The sequence below is a fragment of the Geotrypetes seraphini genome, chromosome 4 (assembly GCF_902459505.1).
Source record: "Geotrypetes seraphini chromosome 4, aGeoSer1.1, whole genome shotgun sequence".
In the NCBI taxonomy this organism is placed as follows: Eukaryota; Metazoa; Chordata; class Amphibia; order Gymnophiona; family Dermophiidae; genus Geotrypetes; species Geotrypetes seraphini.
Genome location: NC_047087.1, coordinates 166067716 through 166095649, shown reverse-complemented (window position 1 = coordinate 166095649; position 27934 = coordinate 166067716). Strand labels below are relative to the sequence as shown.

Here is a 27934-nt window from a genome sequence, read left to right as displayed (position 1 = left end):
GGGAGGGCAGTTGGAAAAAGAAAGGGACAGAAAATAGACCTGGAAATGGAGGGAGGGAGAAATGTTAGGTCTGGGGGTGAAAGATAAAGAGAGATGCATTGTTCCTCCCCCCCCCCCCATTGTTCAGCATCAAGGAGGGAGAGAAGAACAAGAGAGGAAGAAATATTGAACCATGGGGAGAGAGGATGAAAGATGAACCCATAGGAGGGAAGAGTAGTGGGATAAAAGATGCTAGGGGATGGAGAGAAAGGGACAGGAAGATATAGCCTGATGAGAAAGGGAAGGGGATTCTGGAAGTGGTAAACCATGATGAAGAGGACAAAAGGGGGATGACAAGATGATAGATAGAATACTAAGTACCGTGGTAGAAATGTGGTAATGGTGAATAGATAGAAGGAAATAGGAGGCTGGGAAAGGAGTGAAATGGGAGGACTAGAGAATGAAAGGGGATGGAAAATTGATAGGTAGCTGAAAATTTAAAAAGAAGGCGAAGAGTGAGAAAGAGGGTGAGATTTGATTGGACAGAAGCATAAAAGAAAAAGGAGAAATGCTGGAAGGGTAAAATTAATATGTTAGAGACAGTCATAGTGAGGGAATGGAGCAAGAGAGAAGAGGAGAAAAAAAATGGACAACACACTGGAAAGAGAGTTAGTAGAAGATAGTCAAAAGCAAAAAGAGAAACTGGGACTAAGATGAAAGAAAACCAAAAAGTCCAGATAACAAGGTAGAAAAAACTATTTTATTTTGAGTTTATTAACAGGAATAGGCTAGCTGTGGGATATGTGCATCACAAATATATTTGTATTCTATTCAGTGGCATAGTCACAAAGCTAATTTGGGGGGGAGGGTCTGGAGCGCAAAATGGTTGGATGGGTATCAAATTTTCTCCCAGTCTAAATGTAAAATATAAATACTTGAGCTGGTGGGGATCCCCAAGCCCTGCCAACTGAACACCTCCTCCTCCAGTCTGGCAACCAGAAATCTCCCAGCTTCACAGCTAGTGGCCGTATCCTCAAGCTGCCACTGCTTCCATGCATGCATGAAAGCCAAGTGAGTGGGGAGGCAGCTGCAGCAGTTTTGAAATACTGTTGAAAGCTGCAGAACTTGGAAAGTTCTGGTCGCTGGACCTGAGGAGTGGGAAGAGGTAGACATCAGTTAGTGAGACTTGGGAATCCCCACCAGCTGCAGCAAGGGAGATGTTCATTTTGAGGGGGCCTAAGCTCAAAGTGGGAGGCCCAGCCCTCTCTCATGGTTATGCCACTGATTGTGTTTAGTACAAAATGAAATACTTGCTGAGTTTAATGTTTTGGGTTTTCCAGTTCAGTTTTGATATTCATATTTCTATTTCTAATTTGTGATCCATTGTTCTGTATTTGGTGAAGGTCTGCAGGGCTGGATTAAAGGGTAGGCCCAGTAGGTACGTGCCTCGGCCCAAAACAATGTCAGGGGGACCATCAGTATGGTGCTTTATGGTCGTTTGTAGAGAAGGGTAAACAGAACTGTTGCCCTGGGCCCCACAGCTCCAGGCATAGGTATCAGAACGGTGGGGGGGGGGGGGGGGGGGCACAGGGGCCATGGTAGCTCTGCTTCCCCACTGGCCACTGTAACTTTACATCGTTGGTGTGTATTACATGTTCTTTTCTTCCTTCTCCCCTATAGGGACCATGCGGCACGACGTCTCTCTTCAGCTCCCAACTCCTTCACACCTACCTTCTCAGTGTTTGTTATTTTAAATATTCAGACAGCGTCAACAAGATCAACGTGCTGCCATTGGCCTGCTCCGGAAGTCTTCATTCAGCAGCAATTTCCTATTTCCACATAGGTGGGCTGCTGCTGATTGAAGGGTTCTGGAGCAGGTCGACGGCAACACGCTGACCTCGTTGACACTGCCCGAACATTTAAAATAAACACCGGGAAAAAGGTAGGTGTGGGGGAGTCAGGAGCTAAAGAAAGGTTGTGCGGCATAGTCCCACTAGGGGTGAAGGAAGGAAAGAACATGTGATACATGCCATGGACTGGGGTTAGGGAGTTGGGAAGGCAGGGAGGACAGATTCTCAGGGGCTTGGGGGGGTTGGGAAAGACAGATACTGCATATACTGGGAGAAGGTTGGGGTGGGAAGGCAGGGAAAGACAGATATTATGCGGGCTGAGAGGGGTTTGGGAAAGAGGAAAAGAGAGATGCTGCACAGGTGGGGTAGTGGGAAGGGAGAGAAAGAAATGCTGCCTGCCAGTGGGGTGGGAAAAAGGAATAGAGAATTGTTGGACATAGGTGTGTAGAGTGAGAGGGAAAGAGAGATGATGTACATGGGGAAAGGAAGAAAGAGGGAGAACTGGACATGATAGTGGTGGAGAGGAGGGAGAAATGTTATACCGGGAGGGAGGAGAGATGACAGATTCTGGAGAAGGGTGATGGAAGGATGGAAGAGATTTCAGACCACTGGAATGGAAAAGAGAGAGAGATGCCAGACCACGGAATGGAAGGGAAAGAAGGGAGAGAGAGATGCCAGACTGCAGGAAGGCGAGATGCCAGACCGCAGGAAGGAGAGGAGAGAGATGTTAGACCTTGGGAAGAGGGAGGGAAGGAGAGAGAGATACCAGACCATGGGAGAGGAGAGAGATTCCAGGCTATGGGAAAGAGAGGAGAAAGATGCCAGACTATATGAGGGGAGAAGGGGGAAGACAGAGCTGTCTGACCATGGGAGAGGGATGAGATGGAGCACATGGATAGAGGGGAAGGGGAGACAGAGGGAGGAGATAGTGCACAGCAATGGATGCGGCAGGGAAGAGATAAGAATAAATGCTTCTTATGGATAGATGGGAATAGGGGGTGAAGAAAGAGGGAGAAGATGGTACATATGGATAGATGGGAAGGGAAGAAATGAAAAAGTAGATAGATTTTGAGAAGATAGCAGAAACATGGAAAAAAGAATGTTAAAAGTTAATGCTAAAGATGGATGTATGGCAGAAAGTGAAGGAGAGAAAAGGAGCAAATGGATACGGTGGCCCTGGATACACAGTTAAGAGCACAGACAAAATCACCAGACAACAAAGGTAGGGGAAATTATTTTATTTTCAATTTAGTGATTGAATTGTGTCATTTTTGAGAATTTACCTCTGCTATCTATATTTTGTACTGTTCAGGAAGAAATGCATTTGTTTCTCTGGGGTTGTACTGCATGCAGAGTCTTGAATCTTAGGGTTTCATTTGTATATATTAGTACTTTTAGTTTGTGTTCCCGTATTTGCATAGGGGTTATCTGTATTCTGCATGTGTGACCAAGGCCAGGTGTTCTGGTAGGAATGAATGTTGAGAAGCATACAGTGTGCTTTCTGTAGGTAATCTTTGTTGTTTGTTTTGAATTTTAAAATAAAAAAATATAAGTGGAAATAAAGAATTAAATATGAAAACCAGTACATAAATTGGCGCGGGACAGGGGGTCCCAGTGTACTTGTCTGCCTAGGGGCCCTCAAAGAATTAATCCTGCCTTGAAGGTCTGTCTGTGTTTTGTGTATGAAGAAGTCATTTAAAGTTTTTTTTCTTTGTATATTTTTCTATATATTTTTCAAATTTAATAAATTTGATTATTTAAAGTTCTTTTATACATATAGGGTAGTATTGGTGGGTGGTGAAATTGGGAGAGAGGCAAATAGAAGAGGGGCCTTCCCCATCCTTAATTTCTGCCCTGGGCCCCTACCATGTCCAAAACCGGTCCTGCATACAACAGAGACAGTATCCATGCATACAATGAGACCCTGAAAACCTGGCCTGTTTGTGTCATAGGAGACTTGAACTCTTGCTTCCCTGACTTCAAATCCATAAGCAGAGGAAAGGAGTGGGCCATAGGTCCATGGTTCTGACATATTATGCTCAACACAGCATTAGCATCTAGAGTCCTTTGGGGCAGTTCCAGATATTGGTTTATTTATAGGGTTACCAGACATCCGTGAAAATCCGGACATATCCTCTTTTTAGAGGACTGTCTGATTTCCTGGATGGACTTTCCAAAACCCACAGTTTGTCTGGGATTTGGAAAGCCCTTAGCTCTGGCCGCATCTGGGGGGGCCTTGTGACAAACCTAGCACCAACATTAGTTTTGCAGAAGAGCTGACCAGATTGATCTTGGGCAACAACTTGAGGCTGACCTCTCTTGCCCATATGACCAGAGCAGCAGTGGTCTGGAACAGAGGCAGGCAGACTGGCAACAGCAGCAGCCGGTCTATAAGGCAGCTAGAAAAGCCAGAGAGAAATTAGCTGCACCTAGACAACTCAGGTAGGGAAAGCCTGCATGGGAACCAAAGCCCATCCCTCTCTACAGGTTGAAGGGGATTGGCTCTGAGCTGATTAAAAGTAGGCTGAAGCAAACAGCAGGGGGAGGAGTGAGTGACGAGGGTGAGTCACTCCAGCAGCCCATGGCAGTGCCAGAGCCTTGGGATCAAGCAGCAGAGGCAGAGTTTTCAGATTGGCCAGTGCAGGAGGTGGAAGAAAGCCTCCCCACTTCTGACTTCCAGTTTCCTGAAGGTATAGAAGGAATGGAAGTGCAAGACGCTGGCCCTATACCAGAGAGTCAGGCAGATCTCATGGACACAAACTGAGAGTCAGTGAGTAGCTGGAAAACTGGGGGTGTTTTGTTCCTTTCTAAGCCAGAAAAACTTTAAGTATTTTTGCTGCCTTTGAGCTATCTATTATTTTGGGTACAAGAAGTGTACTTTCCTGCATGTGGATAGCTTGTTTTTCCTAAAGGGAAGTTTGTGGCTAAAGAGCTTAGGAATTGTATGAATGGGGGTTTTCCCCCCCTGTTTGAAAACCTTACTGTGACTGCTGTTTGCTGTTTGCTGGTAACATAATCACCTAATCTCCCACAGCTGCACTGCCTTCCAAGAGGTAGCCGCAGAGACAGTGGGCTCTTTGCAAGGCTGTGCTGTGGCTTGCTGCCTAACAGAGTATCTAACCTTGGCTGTTATAAGAGGTTGTTTTGAACCTTATATGAATGCTGAAAATCTGTTTCCTACCTCTGAGAGGAAGTTTGGATTATGTTTTGAATACCACTATAAATTCATTGCTGAATCAGAGTGCAAGAACTCAGGCAAGACAATCTGTATGTGATTTTTGCTTTTGGTACTTTTATTTTTCCTTTGCAACTGAATTTTTTTTTGAATGAAATACTACAGATATTTGCTCTGGTGTTATACCTTTTTGACCTCTAAGGTCAGAATAAATACGCAATTCTTTCTTGAAGAACTTGGTCTGAGTTGTGGTAACTTGAAATCAGTACTTACCTTGTTTTCTCCCAGGCCTAGGCAGTTTCCTAGGGCCAATCAAAAGTCCTGAAGCTACCCCTGGTCATAGAGGACACGCTAGAGCACAAGGTTTGTCACAGTTGAGCTCCGCTCTGAGGAGTGTTTGTGACAGCCTTCAGCAAGCATGTGCGGTTGACATCACATGCATCCACGCATACTTAACGTGACCATTTATTTTTTTCATCAAAACGGGACATCTATTAATATTCAGTCCCGCCCCCAAACCCGCCCTAGCCCCACCTCAATCCCACCCTAGCCCCGCCCCCAATCCCACCCTAGCCCCACCCCCAATTTCTTCCATTCATTTTTCATGTACACACAATATCTTATTATTTCATAATGGTAACCATAAAATTTTTAAAAAACCACAAAGCACCCTATACACAGAGAAAATGTTAATTATTTATATTTAGGGGGGTTTCAACGATGTCACCTCAGTAACTATAGAAAAATAGACAAATATAGTGCAAAATATAGACAGCAGATATAAATTCTCAAAACTGACACATTTTTATCACTAAATTGAAAATAAAATCATTTTTCCTACCTTTGCTGTCTGGTGATTTCATGAGTCTCTGCTCTGGTTGCGTTTCCCTCTGACTGTGCATCCTATCTTTCATTTCTTTCTGCACTCAGGCCCAACAATTGTCCCTTTCTATTCCCTCCCTCCTTCCTTCCTATGTCCTTAGTGTCCCCAGCGCCTCCTTCCTATGTCCTTAGTGCCCCAAGTGCCTCCTTCCTATGTCCTTAGTGCCCCCAGATCCAGTGTCAGTTCTCCTTTGTACCTTTGTTCCAGGTCTCCCTTTCTCTCTCTCCCTCCTCTGTTATGATCTTGCCTCTCTCTGCGCTTCCTCAGGGCTCTCCCCCTCTGTCTGCACCTCCCAAAGTCCTGCTTCTGCCTCCTGTCTTTACCCTTTGGTCCAGGCCTTTATCTCTCTAGTCTTTCTTCTACTTACAAACCCCCCCCCCTTCTCTGCCATTTTCTCTCCTTCCTTCATCCCTCCTTCCTATGTCCCCTCACTGCTTCCAGCCTTTGTCTCACCCCCTCCTAAAAAGCCTGCCGGCCTACCTCCCCAAAGCCAGCCTTCCCCAAAGCCAGTCTGCCTGTCTACCTACCCCAGAGCCAGCCTTCCTGCCTCCCCCAGAGTCAGCCTGCCTGCCTCCCCCAAAGCCAGCTTGCCTGTCTCCCCCAAAGTCAGGCAGTCTGCCTGCCTACCTCCCCCAGAGCAAGCCAGCCTACCTGCCTCCCCCAGAGCCTGCCTGCCTGCCTACCTCCCCCAAAGCCTGTCTACCTCCATCCCTCCCTCCCCCAGAGCCTTGATTCACCCCCTCAGAGCAGAGCCTTGATTCACCACCTCATGATGGCCTCCCCAGTAGACGCAGGAAAAGTCTGAGGAGCCCAGATCTTCAGATACCCCAAACCAACCCAGCAGTGCCTAGAAACCTGGACACCAACCTCCCAGACAAAACTAGCCCTGTGACAGCTAAGACCTTCAGTCGCCCAACCACCAAAGTGGTACCTCTATATCAGGTAGAGCACATGAAAATGGACATTGTGGACTGTTGTCCACTCCAGAGACTGCCTACCTACCTCCTCCCCCCACCCCCTACCGCGGAAAACAAAAGCCTCCGATTTAGGTCCACTGCCACTGCTCCTCTGCCGCAAACTACTCGAACCTGGAAGCCTTCTTTCCGACGTCAATTCTGACGTCGGAGAGGACGTTCCGGGCCAGCCAGGCAGCGATTGGCTGGCCCGGAACATCCTCTCCGACGTCAGAATTGAAGAAGGCTTCCGAGTTCGAGTAGTGGCAGCAGAGGAGCAGCGGCGGTGGACCTAAATCGGGCCTGGAGGGAGGCTTTTTTTTGGTGCGGCAGGGGAGGGACAGGAAGCGATCGCCTGTCCCATTGTCCCCGCGCACAGCTTTCGGACGCTGTCTCTGAAAACGGGACATTTTGGGCATCCTGAAGCTGTGTGTGGGGACAATGGGACAGGGGATCCGAAAATGGGACTGTCCCGTTGAAAACGGGACGTGTGGTCACCTTACGTATACTAGAGGCCCTCCAGAAGTGGCCTGGAGGTCAGGAAAAAAGAAATAAGGTTTTTTAGGGGCGGGGCTGGAGGCAGAACGGGGCAGGTTAGAAGCAGAACAAGGCAGGGCTTGGGGTGGAACAGGGTGGGGCCATGCATCTGGGTTTGTTCATTATTAAATATGGTAACCCTATTTATTTGGCCCCTCCAACCAAAAAGGTTCTTCATTGTCCCTGTTGAAATCTCATTTAGGACAAACTCAAGAGGTGACATATGTCTGGGATGGGGTTTTGTGATATAATTATTCATGCCTTTATAACTGAAGCAAAGGGCTGGGGGGGAGGGGGAGAGAGAAAATTACATCAAAGGAAAAGGATAAATAGTGCTGACCGGCTCCACACATAGGGGTTAATTCTATATCTGTGTGACTATACATAGATACCCAGGGGGCACCTGATTGGCACATATTCTATAAAGGAAGCTAAATAAATTATTTACTTTTAGAATACTAGTATAACTGGACATATACATCCATGTATGTCAGGGGTGCCCACACTTTTTTGACTCGCAAGCTACTTTTAAAATGACCAAGTCAAAATGATCTACCAACAATAAAATTTTAAAAAAACACAACGTACACTGTACGCATAGAATTGTTAATTATCATTCCTATTCCGGGGTTTTTTCAAAGAGGTCAAAGCAGATGACTCTATGCAGTGTCACCTCAGTAACAACCATACAAAAATAGACAAATACCCACCCCCCTCCCTTTTTACTAAACCACAATGGCAGTTTTTAGTGCAGGGAGCTGCGCTAAAAACCACTATTGCGGTTTAGTAAAAGGGGACCATATTGTAAAATATAGAAAGCAGATATAAATTCAGACACATTTTGATCACTAAATTTAAAATAAAATCATTTTTCCTACCTTGTCTGGTGATTTTATGAGTTTCTGGATGCACTTTCTTCTTCTGATTGTGCATCCAATCTTTCTTTCAGCCTGTATGCTTTCTCTCCTCCACACCTCATTCCCTCCCCCAACTTTTTCTTCCTCTCTCCCTGACATTTCTTTCTTTCTTCATGCCCCTTTTCTTTTTTTCTATTTCTCTTCTTTCCTTCTGTCTCCCGCCCCCTTTCTTTCTTTCTCCCTCCCCTTCCCCAAGCCACTGCCACTGCCGCTGCCATCAGGGAACAGGACCCAAACCGCCACCAATGGATAACAGGCCCTAAAGCCACCGCCGCCGCCGCCCCATGCTCTCCCTGCTTCGGGCCGACCAGCATTCCTCTCCCCGACATCAATTCTGCCGTCGGAGAGGAAGTTCCGCTCAAACTCAGAGGAGGGAAATTTAATGGTGACACCAGGAAGTACTTCTTCACAGAAAGGGTGGTGGATCACTGGAACAAACTTCTGGTGCAGGTGATCAAGGCCACCAGCGTGCTCGACTTTAAGAATAAATGGGACATCCACGTGGGATCCCTACGAGGGTCGAGCTAAGGAACTAAGTCATCAGCACTCAGACTTAATGGGGTGGGTCGGTAGAGTGGGCAGACTTGATGGGCTGTAGCCCTTTTCTGCCGTCATCTTTCTATGTTTCTATGTTTCTAAGGTAAGTAGGTAATAACATACTATTCATCAAATGTCCTTGCAAGTACTTTTTACAACCAATTAGAGCAATAGTAACACCTAGAATGCTAATATTCTTAGACTTTATACTTATCCTTTCAGGGCTCAAATCTTCCTCTCCTCTGATTGGACTCTTATCCAGAGGAAGTCTTGTTGTCTTCACCTTCTCTACATTTTCTTCCCCATTTTAGCTCCAAGACTCCATACTTTTTGCATCCTTCCTGTCATTATCCTCCTTCCTCTTACACTAGCCACCTGTACGCCCTTCATTCTCTTATATCCCCCTCCTCCGGCTCGTATACTCTCACAAATGTAAACAATGATATTACATTTGTAATCTAATCTAGTCTTTGATTTATATACTGGGTCATCTCTCAATGGAGCTCAACTCGGTTCACATGTAATTAAGACTAGAGTAAATAAGAAGAAGAGCATGAGAGAAGTAAGAGCTGTATTATTATCATTTGGTTGATACTGTAGTTAAGCCGTTTAAATATTGTGTGAACAGCAGAGTTTTCAGGGCTTTACGAAATAGTTGTAGCTGGCCTATCAGTCTAATAGAGTCAGGAAGTCCATTCCAAATCTCTACCAGCTTGAAGACAAGAGATTGACTAAGCTTCCCAACAGATTTAATTCTCTAAAAGGAGGGGAAAGATAACATATCTCTGTGTATTCCTCAAATGACAAGATATAAAAGTATTCTAATATAAGGGGACTAAAGGATCAAATATTCCATAGAGAAGCTTGAAGATAATGCATGCACATTTAAATTGGTTCCTAAAGTGGACTGGGAGCCAGTGAAGTTTTCTCAACAGAGGAGAAACATGATCGTGCTTTCGTTTCCCAAAAATCAGCTTGGGTGCTGTATTTTGTATTAACTGAAGTGGGTCAAAGGAGCCAGTCCTTCGCCTAAAAGCTGGATTCTGTAACCGGTGTCTGTCAAAAACAACACCGGTTACAGAATTCACACCAACCCCCCCCCCCCCCCCACATCAGGGCAGGAGGGAACCCAAGCCCTCCTGCCCCGCGGCACCGACCCCCCCCCCCCCTCCCAATTACGTTTGGGGCAAGAGGGAGCCCAAGCCCTCTTGCCCTGCGGAACCGACCCCTCCATTACGTTCGGGGAAAGAGGGAGCCCAAGCCCTCTTGCCCCGGGCACCCACGGCACCCCCCGATTATGATCAGGCCAGGAGGGAGCCCAAGCCCTCCTGGCCTCTCACCCCCCACCCCCCTACACAATCGGGCAGGAGGGAGCCCTACCCCTCCTGCCAAGGCAGACCCCCTACTCCCCACCCCCCACTACAATATGGGTCTGTGGGGGGGCGTTCGGGGATTTGGGGGGGCGGTCATTGGGGGGGGGTTGTGTTGAGGGCAGGAGGGCCTGGAATCCCTCCTGCCCTTATTGTTGTGGGGGTGGGGGTAGGGGGTCAGCCTGAGCAGTAGGGGTTGGGCTCTCTCCTGCCCTATCGTGTAGGGGTGTGTGGGTCGAGAGGCCAGGAGGGCTTGGGCTCCCTCCTGGCCTGATCGTAATCAGAGGGGGGGTGCCGCGGGTGCCCAGGGCAAGAGGGCTGGGGCTCCCTCTTTCCCCGAACATAATGGGGGGGGTCAGTGCTGTGGGGCAAGAGGGCTTCTCTCCTGCCGCGAGTCACAGCAGTTCGGGTAGAGGAGTGATGGCATCACGATAGGGGAGATGAAGCATCTCCCCTGTCACGATCATTGCTGTAGGGGGTAGGCAGGTTGCTGGGGCCGCTGAGCTGATCACAGCAGCCACGATCAGCTCAGTGGTCCTTTTTTCGGCACTTAGACCTGTTTTGAATTCGTCTAAGTCAAAACGTATAAGTGCCGACTAGGCAACCTGCCTAAGGTTTTGGTTATACCTGCTGCACACCTAGGTGTAGGTCGGCCCACCTCCTGCCCACCGCCCGCCCTTTCACCTCCTCTAAACACGCCTCTTTTCTCTCTGTGCATTTAGTGGCAGGGGAAAGGCCTAAGCTGGTTTTAAATATGTCTAAAACCAGCTTTGATTATGGGTACTTGGATGATCAGGCTTTTTGATAGTCCAAGTAGCCATTTAGGCCACTTTTTAGACTTTTTTTTTTTTATTATGAACCCCATATTGTCTAAATTTCTCTGCAAGGTTTCTTTTTCCTGCTGTAGTAATATGTAGCCCATCAGTGCAATATAGCTTCTTGTCCTTCTATGTATTTCCCCATCCTTCTATGTACCTGAAGCCTTCTTGATGACACCAGGCTTTGAGCCATCTATTAAAGTCCTCTGTGTTTTTCACTCTTTGCTCTCCCTTTCCATATGCAGGCAGTATTTAAAAAAAAGCAAAAGTCTTTACAAAAGGTTTCAAACCCTTACCAAGCTCCCGAAAAGCTTTCTGTGCTGCAAGTGTGGAGTTGTTGGCCAGGTCATTTGTTCTCAGATGGATTACAACATCAGTGTTAAAATCCTTAGTTTCTTCCTTAATTATAGTTTGTATAGTCTGTATTCTTCCTTAATTATAGTCTGTATAATAGTCTTCCTTAATTATAGTCTGTATTACTGTAATATCGCCTACTTGGCAATTTCCCTGAAGAATATACGGCGACTACAAATAGTGCAAAATACAGCGATCAGACTGATCTTTGGGTTGAAGAAGTTCGACCATGTTACACCTTCCTACCGACTTCTGCATTGGAGGCACGTGTGAAGTTCAAGTTTGATTGTTTCTGTTTCAAGGTACCACTTCGGTTTAGCCCCAAAATACATAACTGACCTTTTCTCTTTCTCAGCCAACAAACATAAGAGAAGCCGGAACTTGAGGACCTAGTGGATGGCTGGCTAACAGTTAAGCTCCCTCCTCTAAACATCATTTTTAGACCCTAAAGTTACAATTTTTCTCAACTATCAGGATAAAATCTTATAAGGTTTCCAAAGAGACTTCATCTGAAGCATTTAAATGAAAGTATTCAGTAATTTTTTTTATTGAAATTCCTCAATAAAGTTGTAATCTGCAAGCAATGTATTATTGAATCTCCACACAGGTCTACTATAATCTTGCTCATCCATTTTCAATTCAATCCAAATTCCACCATGATCTGACAAAATGATTGGATCTATGGTGGCCTTTGTAACCTGCTGTAATAAATGATCTGATACAAATATATAGTCTATTCTAGAAAATGATTTATGTACCTGGGAGCAGAAAGAAAATTCCCGAACATTAAAATGAAGAATTCGCCAAATAGCCTTTAAACCACAACATTGTACCAAATTATCTAATCCTAGAGATTTTATTATTCTGCTAGGTTTTTTATCCAGTATCGGATCAATAACTGCATTAAAGTCCCCCGCCACCACTAAATTAGAAGCAGCCAGTGGCAGAATCAACTGTTGAAGAGATTTAAAAAATACATTTTGATTTGAATTAGGTGCATAGATATTAACAAGCTTCAGAGTATATTTCCCCAAGCTCATATCCACCAGTAATAATAATAATAATAACAGTTTATATACCGCAGGACCATGAAGTTCTATGCAGTTTACAATGATTAAAAGGTATTACAGATTGAGTGGAATAAATATAGTTCAGAGTTAGTGAATAAGAGTTCTAAAGATCATTTGTTGAGGACTAAGATTGTATAGGTCAGTTACCTAAGTACTTCAGGAACAGATGTGTTTTTAGGTGTTTCCTGAATTCTCTATAAGTAATAGGCACGAGCAGTTGTTCCAGATCTTTAGCCCATATTGCTGTATGATGTGAGAAAAGATGTTGGTGATGACTTTTAAATTTACAACCTTTAATCGGCGGAGAGACAAAGTACCCATCTCCCTGTGGGATCCGCAGATATCAATTTGAATGTAGCCAAACATTTTCCACTAACTAAAATGGCCACCCCAGCTTTTTTCCCCACCACAGGAGCAAAAAAACAATGTTTAACCCATCCACCTTCTAGCTTTTTTGCTTCTGTGGCATTTAGATGGGTCTCTTATATATAGTATATATCCGTGTTCTATTTTTTTTTTAAAGTTAAAAAGTTTTTTCCCTCTTTATCGGATGATTGAGGCCATTGACATTTAAAGAAAATATTTTCAGAGTCATTTTGCTATTATAAAAAGGAAATGGAACCACAAAACATAACGGTATTACCCCTTGATCAATACACATCCATACCTTTGCCATAAAACCCTCCTAACCCCCCTCCCCCTCTCTTTAAATCATATGACAACTTGAAAACACACATATAGATAAGCATCCCAAAATTCCCTCCCAGGCATCAAAGTATTTTTCCCAATAAACTTATCATTAACATTCACCCTAGTATATAATAACAGTATAGTAAAAACTTGAATACCATACATAATAAATATGAGGATTCTAAAATGATTGTTAAACCCTCATAATTAAGACTAATGAATAAAATTAGTTAATAGTATAATGAATTTCATGAATATAGAAAATTTATAGGGTTATCTAACTAGCTATAATTTCATAACTCCCTTACCCAATCAATATTCATATAATAATAATAATAATGAAATGACCCTAACAGATCCAAGGCTTATTTTGTTTCCTAACTTGCACAGAATCATAAATGTGCCTTTAGAATAAAATAAACAGCATATTAGACTTTTACTATATTGATATATTAAAAAGGATATATAAGTATATATCTCATAACATAGTTTCAAACTGTACTAAAATGAATTTTGCGACAAATTCAGCTACTTAAGAATATGTATTCTAAATTTCTCCAAATACCACTCTAAATTTAACCCAAAACAATAAAAAAACAACTAAATAGCTTTGGTCAAAAATTGAATAAATAAATGTATAAATAAATGAATACATAATTAAATAAATAATAAATAAACAAATAAACTTGTTAATGCAAGATATTTTTCCTTTTTTTTAAATTTTAATTCCATTTAGCATCTCCTACCAGCAATAGTTATTCTAAAATCAAACATATTACATTGTATATAAAACCATCTGGAAAAACTGTCACTGTCCAGCACGGCTTCTGCCTACCAACACCTTCATCCTTCAAATGGTTAAAGTATGAAATGGGTATGGTTTCAATACTGTGTTTTCAATTGCAAGGGACATTTGCCTATGCGGATGATGTCCAATTAGTACATCCAATAGACTTAAATAACCTGAATGAAATTACCATAATTAATGAAAAATTAGAAAAGATTAATTTTTGGCTCGATGCACATATGCTCTTCGTGAATATAAATAAATCAAAATTAATGATTTTTCCTTTCAATGATTTTTCCTTTCAAAGACGGCTTCTCATTATTAACTCCCCTTAAACTCAAAAATCTCCCTATCAAAGCTGTACCTTCTCTAAAATTACTGAGTCACTCTCGATTGCAAATTTACCTATCACCAAAATATTAGTACAGTGGTCCAACGTTGTTTTCACCGGCTTCGCATGATTAAAGCCTTAGCAAAATTGTTAGAGCCCGTGTCTTTGAATATTTTAATCCATTCACTTGTTATTTCTTGCTTGGATTACTGCAATGCCCTTCTTAAAGGCACTACAAAAAAAGAAATAAAAAGGCTCCAAATGGTTCAAAATACTTCAATAAAAATTTTATTTAACGCAAAAATATATGACCATGTCACGCCTCTTTTACATAAAGCTCACTGGCTGCCTATAGAGCAAAGGATCACTTACAAAATTCTACTTCTAACTTTTAAAATAAAAACAAATAGCCAGCCAGAATTCATTAATAATTTGCTTATCCCCTATAATCAAACTAGGTCTCTACGATCTACCACGCATAATCTCCTTACTGTTCCTTCACTGAAACAAATCAGTACTATGAGGACCACAATTTTTTCTGTTAATGCTCCTTTTCTTTGGAACAGAATACCCAACTACTTGCGGGAAAATACAACTGATCAAATTTAAGGTAATGCTAAAGACATTCCTTTTCTGCGATGCCTTTGTAACCTAAACTGTCCTTTTCAGGATGACTTAGTTTTAACTAATATTTCCATTTTTATTTCCCCAACCTTTAGTTCTTTCCTTTAAGTGTCTTCTTTTCTTTCTATCAATTGTAGTTCTAATTCCTTCTTCCCTTCTGTTCCTGTTCGTCTGTGTCCTTAAATTGTTTTTTCCCTTGGTTTGTTTTAGACTAAATTATATTTTAATTGGTATATTGTTAAGGCATTTTTTAAAAAATTCTTTATTCATTTTTATAACTTACATCAAGTGGAATAAAAAATAACATCATTTTAACTTAAAAACATCACTTGAAATTCTACACTTATTCATATTCAATATTATTTATCCCATTCCCTCCCTACCCTTCAATATGTCATAATATATAAACCATATAATAAAGATTAGCCTTTCCTTTCATAATAAACAATGAAATCTTCAAAAATTACCCCTCCCCCATTACTTCATTTATACAAATCAGGAAAATGATAATTATTCATTGCAATAATTTGTTAATGGCCCCCACACATCTTGAAAGTTAGTAAAATTTCTTTTCTGAATAGCTAATGTTTTTTCCATTTTATAAATATAACACACTGAATTCCACCAAAAACTATACAGTAGTATCTACTCCAGTTTTTCCAATTGTTATTTGTTTTATGACAACCCCTGTTAAAATAAGTAAAAGTTTATTATTTTTGGAAGATATTTGATTCTTAGCCCTCATAGACATACCAAATAATACGATTTTCTAATAAACATGATTTTCTAACAAACTGTTAATTTGGCCCCAAATTGATTTCCAGAATGCCATAATAAATGGATAATAGAACAATAGATGATCTAAAGTCCCTACTTCAAGATGACATTGCCAACATATCAGACCTAGAGCAATCTAATTTTTTTAAACGAACAGGGGTCCAGAATGCTCTATGTAGCAGGAAAAAACATTTTTGTCTCATAGATGCAGACATCGTACATCTCATCCTCCAAAACCAAATTCGTGGCCATTGAGACGTAGTAATTTGATGCTTAATCTCAATGCTCCAAATGTCCTGAAGACCAGTCTTCGGTTTTTTATTCATAAATCCAGATATTAATTTATACCACTGAGCAGCCTGGTGCCCCAGAAAATCTACCTGAAAGCATAACTCTAAACTATATTGATTATTAAGATTTTTCCATTCAGGGAACCCTACCTGAATGGCCTGCTTCAGTTGCAACCATCTAAAATTTTGTGATTTATTAAGGCCATATTTATGTTGCAACTGTGAAAACTCAAGCAGTTTACCATTAGAAATAACATCTTCTAATACTTCCAGATGACCTTAAATCCGCCAATTTGAATCTTGGAGTTCAACCATATAGTTTGATTTGTAGATTTGTGAATTGGAATAGGTGATAAATTACTCACATATCTTATTGTTTTCCATGTGTCTACAAATAATCTATTTTCTTTATATAATCTAGGCATTTTGATACTAATTACATGGCATAATCGCAGAGGAAACATGAGGCGCCATTCCAGCCATAACCAATCTGGGATATTATCAACAGGCTCTGGGAGAATCCAATATATACCCTGGCACATAATATAGGATTGATGATACCTATAAAAGTTGGGAAAATTTACCCCTCCCTCTGCAATCGGCTTTTGTAGAGATCGTTAAGGCATTTTTGTACACCACCTAGAAGGTTTGAGTGGGCGGTATAGTAAATTTGAAATAAACTTGAAACTTGACAGGGAGGTTCCCTTGAGTTTTGCAGAGCTTTCCTGCTGAAAATGTGATAGTGAAACAGCACCCCCACTACTGGAAGGACTATAGGTGGAGGACTTCTGATCAACTTAGAGGGAACAGTATCCATGGCTAGCATAAGTGTTTGCACCTAAGCGCATATGTGTGTAGTATACTATTGCATATGAGCACTAACTAGCCGTAGTGGATATATTGTACCCAATATTCAGCAGTGTTTTACTAACTGCTACCAGAACTAAACCTAGAAATTCAATAAAGGGCCATATCCAGGCACCAGCACTGAATTTCCCGGTTTGCGGAGTAGGCTGACACATAGATGGTTAAGTGCAATATTCAACACTTAACAGGCTATGGGATATCAAATAAAGACTGAACTGACTTTTATGCAGTCTTATTTATGTGATTAATGTGGTTAGTTAACTTCTGAATATCAGCACTTAACCAGCTAAGTGCTGACTTCGCCCCCAGGAACACCCCCAAAATAGCCAGGAGTACTCACGGGCTAGGTGTCAAAAATGACCGGTTAACCCTGAACAGGCAATTTAACTGGCCAGGAGTTGTTTCTGGCTGGTTAAATTGCATCGAATATCAACCTCATTAAACTTCATTACAGAGGTTCATTACTGTGAATTCAATAGTTCCTTTCAAAGGATCTTCTTAGGGGTAATGAGGCTTGCATATAATAAATGTTTTAAGTTATTATGGTCTTTGATAGGTTTCCAATTGCTATCATCTAACTTTGCTCACACCTCTACTATATTTTTTTGCATTTTTTACTGAGGCCTGTTGGGAACTGAGGAGGGAACGTCTCTTTTATGTACAATGTACAACGCTGCATGCATCTGGTAGTGCTATAGAAATAATAAATTGTTGTTGAAATTTAAGTTAACAATGTTAAAGCCTAGACTTAAACCAATGACATATAAAAGCAAGTCCTGCAGCTAGTTACTAGGACTTTATAAGTGTGCACTGCCCCTAAAAACTTTCATTCTTTATTTTATGTGTTCTTCTTTTCTCTTGTTTAGGGATGAATAGTTTATCCCGATCTCTTGTTTCTAATCAAGTATTCAGTACCTCACTACATCACCTGGATCTCTCAGGAAACCCAGGGATTCTTGGCACGGAGGATGCTGGGGTAAGTGAATAAATATTTTAGGCAGTAGAAAAAGCTAAAACCCAGCTACTAATTGAACCTCGAAAGTAAGGGCTGTATCTCCTCTTACATTGCTATGGGTGTCTCTGAAAGAATATTTTAAAGAACAATAGAAATGAATGTAACCCACGGCCTCATATGGTACCCTGTGGCCAGTTATGTATATAGGAGGCAGGCCAGAAGACACTATCAGGTAAAAAGAGAATGAATATGACAAATAGAAATTCTCCTATACCAGTACAGTAAAACCTTGGTTTACGAGCATAATTCGTTCCGAAAATATGCTTGTAATCCAAAACACTCGTTTAATCAAAGCAAATTTCTCCATAAGAAATAATGGAAACTCAGACAATTCGTTCCACAACCCAAAAAACTTGAATACAAAATACTATACATACTTGTATTGCAAGACCTCGCTCATTTAGAACAGTCACCACACTCTTGCAGTGATAGAGAGAGAAGAACCATCGGCTCAGTTGTATGTATGCTGTATGTATTTGTATTGCAAGACATTGCTTGTATATCAAGTTAAAATTTAATAAAATGATTTGCTTGTCTTGCAAAACACTTGCAAACCAAGTTACTTGCAATCCAAGGTTTTACTGTATATTCATGATTCTGGGACACTGATCCCCAGAGCTATATGTATAGAGGTAGACAGCTGCTTAGAGAAATTCTCTGCCGGCTTCCACAAAATTTAAACAGAGAGACAGGCTGCTCACTTCTTCTCACACACACTGATCTCTGCTTTTCCCTTTTTACTATTCTTAGGCTGGAAAAAACAAAACAAAAAAAACAGCCAATAGTAGCTCTCTGCTCTTGGCAATGGTAGGAGTCCACACAGTGTGCCAACGGCTGTCTGCCAAATTCCTGCACTTTGAAAGGCAAGCAATCCATACTAATGCAATTTGACTGGTTTCGATATACTGGACCACTCCCTCTTCTCAAATTAAATGAACTTGGAATACATGGTTTGGTATTACAATGGTTCTCTCAATTCTTAAAAAATAGAACATAGGAAGTTTGGAAGGATGACAAGAAATTCCTGCAATGGAAGCCAGCTGTGGTGTTCCACAAGGCTCTCCCCTATCACCTGCACTGTTTAACATCTGCCTTCGACCCAAGACCACATCCTATCCTATGCAGTTGATATCTTCATTCTTTGTACAGCCAAAGAATCATTCAATCGACAAACTTCTCATTCCATATGCCCCTACCCGGAATCTGCATTCCACTACTCAAAATTTATTTTTCTGTCCCCTCTATTCGTGAACTATTTCTTGATTCTATCCGCAAAACCATTTTCTCAGTCACTGCCCCCACATTATGGAACACCCTTCCGTCAGATCTTAGACAAGAAACATCTCTTGAAAAATTCAATTGTAAACTAAAAACATTCCTCTTTAAGGAGGCCTACTCACTTTGATTTCATTCACTTAGAGCCCTAACAGCTTCTATGCAGTCAGCAATACCGAATTGAAACGCTTCTTTTGAAGCGACCCCTACCCTAGTTGCTAAAGCCCCTCCATTTCTTCCCTCCCTTTTAAGATTTTATTTTCTCATTGTATTTAAGCTCTCACCTTTTCCCATTTTTCCATTTTATCCTTTTATGTTTTTATTTTATTTTGACAATTGTAAACTGTTTAGGTATGCTTTTGATAAACGGTATATCAAAGAGTAAATAAATTTGGAAACTTGGAATAATACCCTACATCAGTGTTCTTCAACCTTTTTACACCCGTGGACTGGCAGAAATAAAAGAATTATTTTGTGGACCGGCAAACTACTAGGACTAAAATTTAAAAATCCCGTTTACGCCCCATCTCCGCGAGCTCGGTCCCCGCAAACCATCTGATCCCATCTGCACAAGCCGCAATTATGATTTTATATTGAACGTATTTTATTAAAGTATAAAAAGAAACAATATTCTGAACAATTGTGATTTTATAAATACAAATATACAGAGCACGGACCAACAAAACCCCTGTCTCCCCTACCCTTCACATATATCCCCTCTACTATCAAGAAAACTGAACAAGCCAAGTTATTATAGAATGCTACATAGAAATATCATGCTAACAGAATACTGCAGTCCCCAGTTATGTCTCTAGCAGGATATATAATTCAAATCTGATATATTCTAATGACAAAATAGAAATAAAATTATTTTTTCTACCTTTTGTTGTCTCTGGTTTCTGCTTTCATCTTCTTTTCACTCTTTTCCTTCCAGCATCTGCCCGTTCCATCCAATGTCTGCCCTCTCCCCATTCCATATATATCTGACTTCTTTCTATGTCCCTCTTCCTTGTCCATCCTCCTCTCTCCTTTTTACATCATTCATTCCAGCTTCACTGCCGTCTTCATTTTTATCTCTCCTACACCAGATCTAGCATCTTTATCCCTCTCTCATTTCTCTGCTGACCCCCTTTCCAGCAACAATGTCTCTCTACTTTCTCATTCCTCTCTCTCCCCTTTCTCTCATCTGATCTCTCCATTCCACCCTGATCCCCTTCCCCTCCTGTAATCTCCCTGCCAGCTGTTTCCTTCCTTTTTTCTTTCTCCCTACCCTCCTTCCTTTTTTTCCTTCTCCCTTCCCTCCTCCCTCTATCCAACATTAACTCTTCCCATCCCTTTCCCTTCTCCCTCCCAGCAGCATCTCTCCTTCTTCTCCCTTCCCTCCTCCCTCTATCCAACATTAACTCTCTTCCCATCCCTTTCCCTCCTCCCCTCCCAGCAGCATCTCTCCTTCTTCTCCCTTCCCTCCTCCCTCTATCCAACATTAACTCTCTTCCCATACCTTTCCCTCCTCCCCTCCCAGCAGCATCTCTCCTAACTCCCTTCAAGTCCAGTAACAGCTCTCCCTTTTCCAGACCTTCCCAGTCTCCTACAGTGGCTTCCTCCCCTTCCAGCAGCTCTCGGTACTTGTCTGCAGGAAGTTGCCGGTAAATCACTTCCCTGGCAAATTGGAGAGCTGGTGGGAGGGGAGACAGCCACTGTGAAGGCTCCCCAGGATCTTGTTCGCACACGCTGACCATCTCCCTCCACCTGCACCTGAATCTGCAGCTCTCTCCGGTCTAATCGCAACTTCCCCGCGGCCCTCTTCAGCAACTCGGCAGGGGTGGTGATCAAGACACGCTGCTGACGTCGGGACCTTCACTCTCTGAGTCCCGCCTATTTTGTTTCAACTTCCTGTTTCCGAACAGGCGAGACTCAGAGAGGGAAGGCCCCGACGTTGGCAGCCTGTCTTGATCGCCTGAGGCTGGGAGGAACATTAGTCGGGAGGAACCGCAGTCGGCAGGAAATTTAACTGCCGATTTGATCTCGCCGGCCCTGTGCGGACCGGCAGAAATTTTCTGCGGACCGACACCGGTCCGCGGACCGGCGGTTGAAGAACTGTGCCCTACATCATTTGAAGAATACTATCAATGACTTAAGTGACTGGATGATGAGAAACTTCCTCAAACTAAACAAATCAAAGTCTAGAATGTTATGGTTCGGAGGGCTGGTGATAGCGATGGGCACATGCGCAGAAAAAATGCAAACACAACTAACAACAAAAAGAAACAGAACACAACAGCAGGAGAGATGTTCAATCTCTCCCGCTGCAGGTTGGCAGGTGTTGGTTGGCAGCGGGAGAAGTGCCCACTCTCTCCCACTGTCAAGTGGAAAAAAAAAATAGTGGGAGAGATGCACATTCTCTCCTGCTGCCACACAACACCCATCCAGCAGAGGGAGAGATGCCCACTCTCTCCCGCTGACAAGCGAACCCCCCCCCCCTCGCAGCGGGAGAGATGCCCACTCTCTTCCGCTGACAAGCAAACCCCCCCCATAGGAGGGGGCCTTAAACAACCTGGGCCAATCAGAGCCCTAGGCCCCTCCCCAGTGCATCCTAATTAAAGGTATGGGGGAGAGGAGTCGGAGGCAGAGGGGGTGTTGTGATACAGCGGGAGAGAATGGTCATCTCTCCTGCTGCTAGGGAGTTTCACTTGTCAGAGGGAGAAAGTGTGCATCTCTCCCACTGCAGGGGGGTTTCACTTGGCAGCGGGAAAGTGGGCATCTCTCCTGCTATAGGGATGGATGTTGTGTGGCAGCGGGAGAGAATGGGCATAACTCACTGCAGGGGGGTGTTGTGTGGCAGCGGGAGAGAATGAGCATCTCTTCTGCTGCTGGGGGGAGGGAGTCGCCTCTCAAAACAGTTTTTTTGAGCAGTCTCTGACACTGCTATGCCGGGGTTTTAAACAGTGCTATCACTGTAGCGGCACCCCTGTACCAGTTGCTGATTTTTGTCACCAAAAGCCGACACCGCTCTTGGAGAATGGCTCAGCAATTTTAAAGAATCCACCGGAGTGCTCGTTTTTATTTTGAAGAGTCCATTTGCATGTCAGTGTCGGAGACTGCTAGAAACCTCACTAAAAGCAGAGTAAGTCGTTTTGATAATCCGCTGCTAAAATGCGTGCAGGCTAAACCGTTGGAAAACAGTTTAGTGACAGCGTTAAACTTTTAAGAATCTGGGCCTCAGTGAATTTAAAATTAAGGGAGAGGGCAAACTGAAAGACATTTTTTAAAAAGTACAGAATTTTTCTGTCTCTTGTTTGGGATAACACACCTGGAGGTTCCAGGTTCCTCCCCCTTCTCCCAAATCTCCTCTTTCTTTTGAGAAATTAATAATTTGTACCTCATAGTTCCTTGTACTGGACTTCCTTGAGAACCCAAACTAATTATACAGTTCAACAGATAATTTATATGTGAAGCTTGTTAGCATTGACTGCAGCTGGAGAAAAGGAAGTTAGCCTTGTGTGGAAATAACCCTCCATTGTCCCAGGTACCATGGTCAGATTGCGAGTCTGCCAGGACATATAGGGAAAATATTCAGAGTATCTGATTAGATTGTGAATCGCTCAGATGGCTGTGTCGATGGGCGGTATATCAAATACAAAATAAACTTGGAAATATTGTTGTTACTGTTGACACTTGTGAATTATTTCTCTGCTGGAATTTTGTTTGTAAGCCTTAATAGTGATGCATCATGAAGAAGGAAAGAAGTGCAGTAAGTGTGGAACATTGTAAGTGCAAATCTAGAACAGGAAATCACTAGACAAGTACCTTTCAGCAATCAGTTTCAGGGAAGGAACTGGTGTCTCTGCAGTGTGGCTTTCCCTCCCTCCCTCTATATTTATTTATTTATTTAGATTTATATCCCGTCCTCCCCAAAGAGCTCAGAAAGGGTTACAGTTTACATTCAAAGTCTTACAATATGCCAATTGCAGCTGATTTGCCTGGGGTATGTGATGTTTTTTCAGTAGTTGTTTTTTTTAAGCTTTTTGCTATTAGCCCCAGGGTCAAGTACAAGTGCTCTGCCTCAACTGTTTCGTCTCTTTGGATTTTACAGCATCGAGGGCATCAGATATGTCTTTTTGTTACTTAAGGCTTTCTGTATGGGGATAGGGATGCCTTCCCAAATCTTGGAGATTAATATATCTTTAGAACTTCCTATTGTGGACCCTGGAAAACAGCCTAGGTTAGTGTCACCAGAGATCAGGAGCTTGAAGAGGAATGCCTTGCTGAGCAAGCACCACCAGAAGTTGGCGTGGGTCTAAGAAAGAAGGAACAAAGCCCTTAAAAAAACTGATGCCAACTCATTTGCATACTAGAGATACTGCGGGGAAAGATCTATAGTTTCAGCCTGATATTAAGAAGAATCTCTTCTCAAGACCTCCAGGCTGAAGGAACCTAGAAGGGAGTTCATGGCAACAAGGACTTTCTAGACTACCCTTCGGGGGGGAGGGGAGGATGCATGCTGACTCCTGCCTAACCCCTAGTAAGCCTAACCTACCTTGTGTGGCCAAAGCATGGCCAAGGACCTAACCTACCAGTTGTGATATAATAAATTTCCAAGACTACGCCTGAGTGGGCAAACAACGACAATTTGTATCAGAAATGGGATTTATGAAACTGCCTAGCATTGTGCAAAGTAGTATCCACATCGGGTCCTAACCCCGCATTATGGCATCCAAAGCCAGGCTAAAATGGTTAGCAGACCAAATGCAGAACCAAGAAGAAATCCTGGAGCGGTGCTTCATGCAAACTTTAGAACAGAAATCTCGCATTGCCGATAGCACAAGTACAGGAGTTGCACTGCCTCGCAGATGGGGTTCAACAGACCAAGGAGGACCTGAATCTAGAACTCTGCTTAATCCTCCCAAAAGGGTTACTATCCCTTCTATTACCACTAATCTATGCCATCAGAATCCACAGGAAAACTGCAAGATCAAATAAGTAATACTAACAAGGAGAGTGCCCTCACCATTCATATCCAACATTGAATGAGAATTGTCCTAAACCAGGGATCTCAAAGTCCCTCCTTAAGGGCCGCAATCCAGTCGGGTTTTCAGGATTTCCCCAATGAATATGCATTGAAAGCAGTGCATGCACATAGATCTCATGCATATTTAGATAGTTGCTATAAGAGTTAACTGCACTGTTCATTGGAAATAGACCACTTGAGAAGCCAGAAGAAAGAATTGGTTGCAGATCCACTGCCTAAGCTTAATAGACAAAGAAGTACATACAGCCTTAACCTCCTGGCATGACCTTACAACATCAGTGTTAGATAAGGTTGCTGCAACCAGTTGTGTAAAATGAAAACAGAAAAATAACCCTTGGTTTTCTGAATTGCCAATATCCTTAAGAATCAAAACAAGAAGGCTAGAAAGACAGGAGTTAACACCAAACACAGGAGCACTAGATTACCTGTAGAAGGAAAATAAAACAATACAAGCTGGCCATAACAAAAGCTAAAAAAGAAGGATAACTTGATAGTACATTCAGGGAACTCTTCCAAGAGCCTTTTTAAGATTTTCACACCTTTAACATTTACCAAAGATATAACATCCATTACCACCTTACACGAACCTGATGAAACCAATCTGGCAAACTACTTTCAGGAAAAGATCAGGATAGTTAGAGATACATTTACACACTCCTTGGTTGACAGTGTCAAGATAGAACCTGTAAACATCAGTAAAGATGAAGAGTTTCTAGCTGACAGAAATTGGAATAAATTCTCCCCTGTTACCTCTTAAGATATTTTAGATTTGTTGAGGAAACTGTCAAAAAAATTATGTTGTTTGGATATCTGCCCAGCCAATATGCTAGAGCACGTTCCTCCAGGATTTCTACGATGGCTGACAAATTTTGTTACAAATCAAAAACAAGGCAAACAACACCATGGAAAATATACATCAAAGAAGAAGTGGGGAAGGAACTGTGCACATCAACCTGATATAAAGCAGAGTTTATTGAATACAACCAATTATTATAATTCAAAATATATTTTCTCAGGTTGATGTGCATAGTTTCTTCCCCATTTCTTCTTTACTGACAAATTTTGTTAACATATGCTTGGGAAGAGGTATACTGTATATCCTAAAACAATATCTGAGGACTTTCTTAGAGATCAGACTCCACAAGTGACCCATGAGGGGAGGAATGCTGACCTAGTGCCTAACCTTCAGAGATTGTAGAGGCTCAGCATTAAAGATAGTTTTCAAAGCAATCTGTGAACTACTGTCTGCCTCTGGCCACCCACCCTCCCTACAGCCCACCCATCATCACTGAATATCCTTGTACATTCGCTGATCATTTCAAAGTTAGACTACTGTAACTCGCTCTATAAAGGAGAAGCTCTTAAAGAAATCCGTCGATTACAAGAACATAATAAGAACATAAGAATTGCCACTGCTGAGTCAGACCAGTGGTCCATCATGCCCAGCAGTCCACTCACGCGGCGGCCCTCTAGTCTAAGACCAGCACCCTAACTGAGACTAGCCCTACCAGCGCATGTTCTTGTTCAGCAGAAACTTGTCTAAGTTTGTCTTGAATCCTTGGAGGGTGTTTTCCCCTATTACAGCCTCTGGAAGAGCGTTCCAGCTTTCTACCACTCTCTGGGTGAAGAAGAACTTCCTCATGTTTGTACGGAATCTATCCCCTTTCAACTTTAGAGAGTGTCCTCTTGTTCTCCCTACCTTGGAGAGGGTGAACAACCTGTCCTTATCTACTAAGTCTATCCCCTTCAGTACCTTGAATGTTTCGATCATGTCCCCTCTCAATCTCCTCTGTTCGAGGGAGAAGAGGCCCAGTTTCTCTAATTTTTCACTATACGGCAGCTCCTCCAGCCCCTTAACCATCTTAGTCGCTCTACTCTGGACCCTTTCGAGTAGTACCGTGTCCTTCTTCATGTACGGCGACCAGTGCTGGACGCAGTACTCCAGGTGAGGGCGTACCGTGGCCCGGTATAGCGGCATGATAACCTTCTCTGATCTATTCATGATCCCCTTCTTTATCATTCCTAGCATTCTGTTTGCCCTTTTTGCTGCCGCCGCACATTGTGTGGACGGCTTCATCAACTTGTCGATCAGAACTCCCAAGTCCCTTTCCTGGGAGGTCTCTCCAAGTTGTGTAAAGTACTGACATGCATCACTTTACACAACTAATTCAAAACACCAATTAAGATTATAACAAACTAGTTTTTTAGCCCGTTATATTAATGGGTGCTAGAATAGATGTGTAGACTTAGGCATTTCTTTCTTTCTTTCTTTCTCCCTGGCCCCGTCTGTCTGTCTGTCTTTCTTTCTTTCTGTCTCTCCCCCTTGTCCAGCAGCACCCCTTCCCTGCTCGCTCTGTCCAGCAGTAGCCTTTCTCCCTTACTTTTAACTCCCCCCTGTCCAGTAGTACTCCTTCTCCCTTCCCTGCTTCCCCTGCCCAAGATGATGCTACCTGTCCCCAACCAATCACACCCCTCCCCCTAAAGCAAAGCAAGTTCATTTCTTGTACCCAAGAAATCACACCCCTCTCCCTAAAGGAAAGCAAGATCGTTTCTTCTCCCCTAACAAATCACACCCCTTCCCCCCAATGGAAAGCAAGATTGCTCCCTGGGCCCCTTCCCCAGCACACCCACCCCTGCCCTTTACCTAAATCAATGCACGATAGTTCACAGCTTCCCCAGCATACACCCTTCACCCAAAATAAACCGCAAGTATTTTTTCCTGCCCAGCAAACTGCTGTAAAAAAAACAAAAAAACAACCTTCTTAATCGGCAGTTAGTTTTGCTTGCCTCGTGTGCTCCTCACACGGCAGTTGCTAGGGCTGCGAATACATTTTCTTCAATGTCGGTGCCTTTGACGATGCTACACGCCAGCAAGGGAAAGATGCCAGGCAAACAGCTGACTTCTTCGGCTTCCTCCCCTCTTATCTGCGAAGTGTCCCTTGCTTTCAGAGACAGTTGGGGCAGGGCTCGCTATAGGCTCCTTTTGTAAGCTGAAACCCTCCTCCGCCGCAGTATTCTTTTTCATCAGTGGTAACCGCCGCATGGAAAACAGCCGTCGCTGGGGAAATCGCCATGCAGAAAATGCCACATGCTAAGCACGCATGCGCATTCCTGCCTGCCACGGACATACCGATCATGGAACACGCAGGTAGGAGTGCGCATGCGCACTTAGCGTTTTATTATAGTAGATAAGAAAAAATGTGATCATGTGACGCCTCTTCCTAAAGAAGCTCATTGGCTTCAAATTGTTCATAGAATCTCCTACAAATTAGCAATATTAACATTCAATATATTAACAACTAAAGCTCCATCATTTTTAGAAAGGTACATTATTCCATATATTCCTACTAGAAGTTTGAGATCAGAGGACAAAAACCTTCTAGTAATTCCACCACTTAGTATAATAAATACAAGATAAGATACGATCTTTGCAGTTACAGCGCCCAGAATATGGAATTCCTTACCATCATTTAGTAAATTTAAAGGACTGTTAAAATGCTGGTTGTACAAGGATGCTTTTGAGACCTAATTATCGGAGTCTCTATTGATCCCATTCGTTGCTTAAACTCACTTGTCCTCTGTCTTAGGCTCTGAGAAATTGAAATTTTTTTTAAAAAAAGTTCTTAATTTTCTATTATATTTTTATCAATACTTATAAAATTTCTTACCCTCTGTTTGTATTTTCCTTTTATGTATCCTTTACTATACTTATTGTAGTTCTCCCTACTTCCCTTATGTATTGGTACGTCATGTGTTGGTTTTAGTTAATAATTAAGACCCTGTTTTAATTGTAAATCGCTTTGAAT

General features: G+C 42.6%; 1 protein-coding gene across 1 annotated transcript in view; it reads left to right on the top strand.

Moving 5' to 3' along the window:
* Positions 1 to 4394: 4394 nt before the first annotated feature.
* Positions 4395 to 27934, top strand: part of CARMIL2 (capping protein regulator and myosin 1 linker 2) — a 582193-nt gene continuing 558653 nt past the window's right edge. Inside the window, exons 1-2 of the mRNA XM_033941489.1 lie at positions 4395 to 4519; positions 17676 to 17785. Of these exons, the coding sequence (XP_033797380.1) occupies positions 4411 to 4519; positions 17676 to 17785 (219 nt within the window). The 5' untranslated portion in view covers positions 4395 to 4410. The remainder of the gene's footprint in view (positions 4520 to 17675; positions 17786 to 27934) is intronic.